The sequence below is a fragment of the Myotis nattereri genome (assembly GCF_964212035.1).
Source record: "Myotis nattereri genome assembly, chromosome: 13".
Classification (NCBI taxonomy): domain Eukaryota; kingdom Metazoa; phylum Chordata; class Mammalia; order Chiroptera; family Vespertilionidae; genus Myotis; species Myotis nattereri.
This window is the reverse complement of record NC_138088.1, coordinates 26,162,873-26,172,757: the sequence shown is the minus strand read 5'-3', so window position 1 is coordinate 26,172,757 and position 9,885 is coordinate 26,162,873. Positions and strand designations below refer to the sequence as shown.

The 9,885-nt window shown below is 39.0% G+C and overlaps 1 protein-coding gene across 3 annotated transcripts in view; it reads left to right on the top strand.

Annotated features, from left to right (window-relative positions):
- The first annotated feature begins 574 nt into the window (after positions 1-574).
- CABCOCO1 (ciliary associated calcium binding coiled-coil 1) overlaps positions 575-9,885 on the top strand; it is a 110,685-nt gene continuing 101,374 nt past the window's right edge. For 2 of the 3 annotated variants that reach the window (XM_081104891.1, XM_081104893.1), the window contains exon 1: positions 579-687. In XM_081104891.1, the coding sequence (XP_080961017.1) occupies positions 607-687 (81 nt within the window). In that variant the 5' untranslated portion in view covers positions 579-606. Of the gene's footprint in view, positions 688-9,885 lie in introns of all 3 variants that reach the window. The other variant, XM_081104892.1, reaches the window with a different exon arrangement.

Genomic DNA, 9,885 nt, shown 5'->3' with positions numbered 1-9,885 from the left:
AATACTCACAAGGCCAATAGCTATATTGTTTTTAGATGTTTTGTTATGGAAAATTTCAAACAAATATACACTAGAAAGAATAATGTAGTGACCACCACCCCCCCCCACCACCATCACCACCATGTACTCAATCTTGATTAATTTTCTATTCCTCCATCCATTTCCCATGCTCCTCCCCTTATTATTTTGGAGTAAATCCAAGCCTTATATCATTTCATCATCAATAAATCTTTCAGTCTGTATCTCTGAAAGGTAAGGACACTAAAAAATGTCAATCCATGGTAAAGTTCCAATAACATATCTCATTTAACTATTTATTGAGAACTTACTGCACTGGCATAAGAAACTTCCACATATGAGCTCATTTAAACTGCTGCCCCTGCTCTCACTCTTACTGTCTCAACTCAAAGATCCAAAGGGCCTTCCCAGCAGTGCCCCCACCCGACCCGCCTGAGACCTCAGCTCCCACCGCCGGGTCCCACCCCTCCCGCCTGCAGCCCGGGCTCCGACCGGAAGCCGCTTGACGCTGGGATTCACTCCCCAGCCCCGATCCCGGCCCCGCCCCGGTTGCCTAGGCGACGAGGGGCCGCTCCGCTCCGCGAGATCATGGCGACTTCTTTGGGGTCAACTGTCGGGGCGACGACCTGCGCGGCATTGACCCCGACGGAAACCCCGCCGGAGTCGGAGGTACGTCGCCCCTTCCCGATGCCCGCGACCCCCTAGCGCACGCACCCCCACCCCCCAGACCCGCGGGACCCTCGGCCCAGGCCAGGCCCGGGTCCGAGTCCCACGCCCGGGGTGGGTGCGGGGCGGGCCGGGCCGGGCCGGGAGGGCGGAGGCGTGGGGCTGCGCGGGGCCCCGGGAGGCGGTGCGAGGGACCCGGAGGCACCGCCCCGCGCGCCCGGAGTCCCGCCTTCCCGGCCCCACCCGCCCAGGCACGCGGCCTGTCCGGCCCTCGAGGGTAAACTGGTGGTTCCTCCTTGGGCTGCTTTGGTTTTCGGCCCAAAGAACCTCCGCTACGCGCTTCCCCAGATCCTCTGCACTTACAAAGGGATTTTGGCATTTGAAGTAGGCCATCAGTCCCTTTTGGAAATTTCTAATTTTTTTTTTTAACGATCACAGTTCCGATTGTTGAAAAGGTGTCAGGGAATAACTCTTCATTAATACTGGACTGAGTAATGTTTGAAGGCTGGGGCTTGGTTTTTCCCTTATTTTACCATTTCTCTAAATAAATACATGATAAGAGGTCAGACAAAGGAGGCATCCCTGGAAAATCGACCTTCTGGCTGTGGCGGTGTTGCGCATCATCAACTTGTCTTCTGGGAAGTTAGTTCACCTCCTCGGGCCCCAGTGGTTTCCTGTGCACAATAAAGACTTATCTTTAGGCCCCGCCCAACATCACCTCTCAATCATAGATGGGCTTTAGGTAAACTTTAATTTCTCAAAAGCTTGGTGTCCTGAGATATTTATTAAGAACATACCTGCTATGCCAGATATCACTAAGAAAATGTTTGTCTTCACACACTGAGCCCGCCATGTTGTTCCTGTGAAGTGTTTTTCAGTTTCTTAAGGCCCCCAAAGGTAAATAATGTTATAATTAACACTATGCTCACCTCCCTCAATAGCCTAAACAACGTTCTCTCTGCAGAAGTATTAGCTGCAATATTATAAATAAACACAGAGCCAAGAATTCAGTTCCTTGCTCAGAGGTATGCAAAGCTGTTCCCAATCCAGATCCTTCCCATTACTGTCTGCAGACCGCTGAGGCATGCTGTCTCGCCTGCCAGCCTTTTGAAATTAGCGTACTTTAAAGACACATCTTAATGTGATAAACTGCCTGTTACTCCCTTGTGATCGCTAATGTAATACAATTTCAAAAGTGGCATAGGAAGTTTCCCAATACATTTCTGTTAAATATATACAAAGACATACTTATGACAATACGTAATTTTCAGTGTACATATCCATGTAGATAACGTCCTTTCTAAGAAGACAGATAATTTGAGGTCCTAATGTATCTGTACTCAAGAAAAAGAAAGAAATACCCCACAAAGTTTTTAAAGATGCAAATAAATACCATGGTCTAGGGCTGTGGTCGGCAAACTGCGGCTCTCAAGCCACATGCGGCTCTTTGGCCCCTTGAGTGTGGCTCTTCCTAAGCCTTAGGAGTACCCTAATTAAGTTAATAACAGTGTACCTACCTATATAGTTTAAGTTTAAAAAATTTGGCTCTCAAAAGAAATTTCAATCGTTGGACTGTTGATATTTGGCTCTGTTGACTAATGAGTTTGCCGACCACTGGTCTAGGGGAAGAAATTCACTTTTTATAATGGATGATGAGGCAGATGAATGAGCTAGTTATAGGCCTTAGATGAGTATTTACCATGTTAGCACTGTCTAATGGAGGCAGAGTTCCTGTAGTTCACAGAGGAGAGAGTTGATCCATAGAGCTGTGTCATTCATTAGAATGACAAGTTCTGCCAGCCACCCATTTGTGCTGACTGGAGGGCTCAGGGGTGAGATGGAAAAGATGGCAAAACCTCTCTCTCTTAGAGTCTTCCCAAAGCCACAGCTTTTCAGTTAGTTACTGAAAGATTCTTCTCAGACCAGATTCTTTCCAGAGTTGATCCCCTGAGACTTGGTCCCTTATGGTGTCACTTCTAATAAATTCGGTATCCAAATTGACTTAGCCAGTAGACCACGGAGTCATTTCAGCCAAGCAGTAGTGAAATATTTCTTTTTTTGCCAAGTCTATTGGAAATACAACATAAGCTTCCAGGAGTCTCAGGTTTCCCATTTGTTGTTTGTTGCCAATACCTAGAATAAAAACAACCCATTACTGCAGTCACATAGTAAGCACTCAATAAAATATAACTTGTTAAAATCATAGGTGGACTGACGTATGCCAGGAGAGATAGTAGTTATCATAGACTAAAATCTACTCGATCAGATACTGTGAACAAGCAGACATGAAATGCAGGTCCAGGAAAATATTTTTCCTATGACATTGCATAAACTCTTCTTGCCAACTCTCTGAATTTAACATTCCAGGTTCTTTAATAGCATTGGAGCAAATGACTCCTTGCGAAAGGTAAGACCAAAATTTTAGCAGATATATGTATCAAGGCACAAGAACAGAGAAATATCAAAAATCTGAAAATAAATATTTGCTGTAAACATATGTATGTTTATACATAAGTGAAAGGAATTTGTAAGTGAATTTGTAATTGAATTTAAAAATGAAAACTAGGAATTCAGTCATTCATCAGTCCTTTATTATTAGTTTATTCATAAGCTGACTTTCTTAATATTTTTGAAAACACTATTTAGGAAATATAATTATTTAAGTAGTATACTCAAAAGGACTATACTTCAACTCATATTAGAGACCTAAAAGAAAATGTAAATGTTTATTTCCCACCCAATTGCTTTTTCTGAATAATGTCCCTTAGTGTCACCATATCCCCTGATAGATGCTTTCTGGGCTTTATCAGCACAGGAGAACACTTACATAATCTTGAGTGAAAAGGTGAATGTCGTTTGTCTTAGAGATCTCATTATGTCCTGGAGGAGGACGTTGACGATTCTCTCTACTGTAGGTGGTTTCTACAGAACTTGAAAACAGCCCCCCCTCTATTGACCGGTTAGAGAGAAAACACTTTGGGCTTAACATGAACAGCAAAATGATGAGGTTTCTGCTATTTCAACATTACTCAAGAGCTATTTATTAAAGCCATTCACAGCACATAGAGTAGGTCAACCTATGCACGACCAAGGGGAGGTCTCCAAAATATTCCTTAAAATATCATTGAGAAAATGCTACTAATGTACCTCAAAATGTTGTTATACAATATTATTATTTATCAGACACTGAGAACTTCTGGGAATAGTGGCTGTGGGTATGAAAATATTGACAAACATTTGCATTTCTTTGCGTTTCCTGTCTTATTTTGAAAGTCCTACTTCTTTTCTCCCCTCCAGCCTCCCTTTCAGGTTGCACAAATAATCTTCAATCATTTTCTAATACTTAAAGTTTTAATATACTAAAGTTAGGTTTTTAACACAGCTAAAATTAATGTTTGATAGATATATTTTATTTATTTGAAATGAGGATTTCATTTTGTTTTCTTCTAGATGTGAACCATCAATTAAATTAGCTTCCTTAACTAAATTAACTATCCTCTCTGTTCTTAGAGAATGGACTGACTACCACTATCACATTATAACATTACTAGAGGCCCGGTGCATGAATTTGTGCACCAGTGGGCCTGGCCTGCGGATTGGGCTGAAACCAGCTCTCCAACATTCCCTGAGGGGTCCCGGATTGCGAGAGGACACAGTTGGGGTGGGGGAGGGATGTGGGAGGTTGGCAGTCGGAGAGGGACCACAGGAGGGCTCCAGGGCATGTCTAGCCCGTCTTGCTCAGTCCTGATCGGCAGGACCCCAGCAGCAAGCTAACCTGCTGGTCAGAGCATCTGCCCCCTGGTGGTCAGTGCATGTCATAGCAAGTGATTGAGCCGCCTTAGCATATCATTAGCATATTACACTTTGATTGGTTGAACAGACGACCAGACACTTAGCATATAGACTTTTATTATATAGGATCAGTATACCTGAATGGACACAAAAATAGACAGAGTAGTCAGTGGAATAGAATAGAGAATTCATATATATATTTTATAAAACAGGTAGAATTCAGTGACAAAACTCTCAGTAAAATATGAGTACAAAAGAATAGCTAAACAAGAAGAAATTATTTGCCAAACATCATCATATTGAATGGTGAAATACTTAAAGCCATTTGTATAAAAGCCAGAAGCTAGAAAGGAATTCTGGCTAGTAACATTATTGTAATCCAACATACTATAGAGCTTCTAATTAATAAAATAAGAAAACTAAATATGTGGCTTAAGTGTTAGAAATTAAATAAAGAAAAAACACTTTATTTGAAGATTACATGGTTGCATACCTAAGAAACCTGACATTGTATTAACATGGTTTGAACTAATACAAAATTTGATAAGGTGGTTACATATAACAAAAATACAAGGCCAATTGCTATTCCCTATATTAGAAATTAATTAGAAATGGAAATGGCAAGATCTTGGTTTTGAATATAATAAGGCATAAGACCTAAAGATATTATAAACTATCAAAAGTTTAATAATAAGAGTTGATAAAAAGAAGACTTATTGGAAACCTTCAAATTTAAAAAAAATTCAATCCTTCCCACATTGTAAATGCAATTCAATGGATCTAAAGATTTAGTTCCTATATACAACTATATACATATAAAGTTATGATAGAGTTATTCATGATGATCCATCCTTGCATTTCTAAATTTATCCTAATTTGGTCACAATGATAGCTTATTGTTCTATTAGAACATTTCTGGATTCAGTTTTCTAACATAGTATTTTAATTAGAATTTTTGCATCTGAATTTATTAATGATTTCAGTCTATAATTTTCTTTTTGTGCTAGTTCAGGTTTTTGTGTGTAGATTATGATGGCTCTTAAAAATGAGTTATCTACAGTCTATAATTATTACAGTTAACAGAATTTGTGTTCTTGTTTATTACGCAGCACTTCAAGTGTAAAACTATTGGACATGGTGACTTTTTAAAAAGTAGACTTTCCGTTTAGTTCATGTTTGGTCAGTTCTCTCTTAGCCTAGTCAAGTTTGATAACTTACGTAATCCTACAAAATCACCCATTTCCTTGTAATTTTAAAATGTATTTCCACTTACATGCATATATTTTTTCTTTATTTTTAATCACATTTGCTAGAGATTTTCCTGTTTTATTATTTTAAAGAATTAGCTGTTGGTTTAACTTATCCTTTTTTCAATTATTTTTTCCTTCTTTTTCTTAAATTGGCTCTTTAGCATGGTCAGGACTATAATGAGGTGAGTGATGCACTCTTCTTGGGCACAAAATTTAAGGGTGCCAAAAAAATTCAGTAGTCAAGATAAATGATATTTTAATGCAATATTTTAAAAAAATCAAAGTTAATGCAAAAAAATCCCTAATGGTCAAATTTTTAAATAAAGACAGCATTAGTATTACTGATTTTTTTCCCCCTTTTGCCTCAGGCTCCAACATGGTTCAACACAGTGCTGCTCCTTAGTTCATTTATTTTCAGGCTTGAAGAAAGTCTTTTAAAATGTGGAAATTGTAGACCACTGTATGACTGAAACGCCTCCGTAGTCATTTTTGGTGAAATGTATTTTTTTGTAATGAACATTCCTTAAGAATCTTTTGCCCCAACCGCTTTGGCTCAGTGGATAGAGCATTGGCCTGCAGACTGAAGGGTCCCAGGTTCGATTCCAGTCAAGGGCATGTACCTTGCTTGTGGGCACATCCCCAGTAGGGGGTGTGCAGGAGGCAGCTGATTGATGTTTCTCTCTCATCAATGTTTCCAACTCTCTATCCCTCTCCCTTCCTCTCTGTAAAAAAATCAATAAAATACATTTTTAAAAAATAATCTTTTAAGACACTGTCAGTGATGGATACAAATATACCCCCAGAAACCTTAAATTCTAGAAGGCAGACAAGTATACAAGGTTTAGGTGACATTAGAGAAAAATTTCAGAGAAAACATTATCTGGCAAATAATATCAGGCTTTCAATTTTATTGCTTCTGGAATAACTGCTAAAATCCACCAGGTGGTGGAATAAAATGAGTTACAGTGCAGTTTAGCTTACAGATTTTCCTAGTCAGAGATGTAATTTTACAGAGAAAGCCACAATTACATATCCACATTTTTATTAGCCTATTCATGAATTTTCTATTATACGTTTGATTTGTACAAATGAGAATGTATGTGTTAAAAGATTAAAGATTTTTAACCACCTTGTATCCTTTTTAATGCAAGGCAGTGTATAAACAAACAAAAAAGAGCTCTAGTTTAAAATAGGTCCAGGAATTCAATTTAAACAAAGAAAATAAGAAACCAGAGGCAAACCGTCCTATAAGATGATTATCTTAAGCTATCAAGTTTTAGTAAAAAATGCACTGATCATAGGCATCTTAGCTAGAACTGTTATTATACAAAAGGTTGAGTATTGTATTCTTTTCCATATAGTTCTTGTATGACATATTTTTTCCTATCCAGAAAAGTTTAAATCTAATAAAATTGATCTAAATATCTGTATAATGAACCTTTCATGTATATATTTATTCATTATTAATAATGATAGCAATCTTATATTAAGACATATCAAAATGATTTTTTAAAAATATATTTTATTGATTTTTTTACAGAGAGGTAGGGAGAGGGATAGAGAGTTAGAAACATCGATGAGAGAGAAACATTGATCAGCTGCCTCCTGCACACCCCCCACTGGGGATGTGCCCGCAACCAAGGTACATGCCCTTGACCGGAATCGAACCCAGGACCCTTGAGTCCATAGGCTGACGCTCTATCCACTGAGCCAAACCGGTTAGGGCCAAAATGATTTTTAACATGAATTCAAATTTAGGTTCAAATGACTTGCTGTAAGTCACAAAATTAATCAGTTGTCAAACCTCATGAGATTTCCAAATCTAAGTCCTGCTTTTCATTAAGCCGCATCATTCAACAGTGTCATCAAATGATGGAGATGGATTCAGGCAGCCTATTAACAACCTATGTTGACATAAGTAGGATCTTCAGAATTCTCAAAAGAAGTAAAAGATTGAATGACTGTCCTTGAGGAATTCATAATCTAATGGGCTTGCAGTACAGGAATACTGCTACTAATAAAAAATATATAACCAACAAACATTTTAACAAATATACAGCCATATGTTGTGGACTAAAATACTATCCTATCTAAAAACTGATTGTGTTTAATTCAATTTCCAAGTATCTAATTGCCTACTAGGTGCAAGACATTCTATATTAGGTACTAAGGTATTTTTGGCTTAATTGAGATTATAATCTAATAGAATGATCTAGTTTAGGTTAATTTTCTAATCCTAGATTACAAAAAAAGATAGCTAATGAAGTAGCATATTTTAAGTCTAAGTTAGATATTCAAAAACAAAAATATAACAACCTAATTTAAATGCAATCATTAAACTGATTACCATTACTAGTAAGTGCCAGCTTTGGAATATTTTATTCTGGGAAAAGAATAAGGAAAAATTGTGATATGATCTTGTTTACTATAGCAAAGCATTTCTTTGCTTTTCTTATTTATTGGAGCCCATTCACATGGAAGGATATATTACTATTTGTTGAATGGAAAACACTTGCCCCCTCTCTTCCCTAAACCTCACAATCCTTGATTTTTATGGAGCTGTTACTGTTACTGTGTCTGTCTCCTCTTTCACCCCCATTCACAGCTCTTCTCCTCCTGCTCTGCTTTGGGCAGTTCTATCCATTCTCACATTCGAGGGATTCCTAAACCAGGATCTTCAAACTTGACCTTTCTGACTCCAGCATTTCTAATTAACCTGTACACATTTCTTCCTTGATAGGCATATTGCAGCTTAAACTCAACCACTGAAACCAAACTCACTATCTTGCCTTTTTAAAACTAGCATCATCTTCCAAAACTCCTATCTCTATTCTGTGTAACAAGAGTACCATGTGTGGATTTTGCAGGTTGTACTCCAAACAATAGGACTTGGCTGAGGGTTGAGCAGGAGCTGAAACTATACTGTCAACACAAGTGCTGCACTTGGGCCCAGGGCTGTGCCAGCCTTAAGAATCTTAACTTGCTGCCCCTAGAGAGGATGCCTGCCGGAGACCATTCATCGTCTTCACTAGCTGAGTTTAGACAGAGACCCCCAAAAGCTAGTAGCCCTTCAAAGTCCTAGTAAAGGTCAGGGCTTGAAAGTCCTAGCAAAGGTCAGGGCTGTGCACCACCCAGTTAATCTAGGAACCACTCAGTTAATTTAGGTAATAATAGTTAAAGCATCCCCATCTTAGTTCCCTTAATTCCTTAGATACTTATGTAGATTCTTGTTGATTCTTGTTAATCAGATACCCTGCCTACTCCCAGAAACCTATTGATGAGCTAATCAGATACTTAATCTATTCCTGGAATTTGTCTGCTGATCCCTGTGTCATTGAAACCTCCTTACCCTAGGGCTACCCCAAACAAACCTCCTCACCCTAGGGCTACCCTAGACCAAATAAAAGGTTGGAACGGCCTGAGCATCAGTGGAAGTCTTTTGGGACTTGGCTGCCTGGTCCCCCAATATTGCAAAATTATCTCGTGTCTTTTTCTCTTATTTGTTGTGCGGCTCCTCTTTCAGATACCGAACCCTACTCCACACAGAACATGGAGGGAGTCATACTCAACAGATGCCTTTGTCTGGGTCACACAGAGGGGCATATATGCTATTGGAGGCCCTTTTTCTTCTAGTCGCCTATTTCAGAAACTCAGAATCTCCATCCCTTCTTCACTCTTTTAGTCCCCCATATATAATATGGTGCATTCACCTCTTTCTTTTAAGGTGCACTACATGGAGCCTAGTACAGCCTAAGGCCTCATTCCTGAACTGTTTTAACAATCCCTTCATTTAGCTCCTCCTCTGTGCCCTTCCTCTGCCCCTGCTAAAGATTACCCTTCCTTCAAGCACAGTTTTATGCCATTCACTGCTCAAAACTTCATGAATGCCTTATTGACTCTATTAGCAAGAACACATTCTTTAGCATGTCATACTTTAGCTAGGGTTTAAAATATTTATGTTTCATTGCACAGTATCTCGTATCCTGTAATCATTTAATAAATATTTACTGAATTATTAAATTTAAGATCTCCCACAATAGGTTCCCATTGGCAACTTCCCACTTAGGTCCAACTAGTCCCCCGCTTGTAACCTAGGTACTGTTATGAAATTACTTGATATTTACAGAACTGGTACCCAACATCAATGTCTTTGTCACGT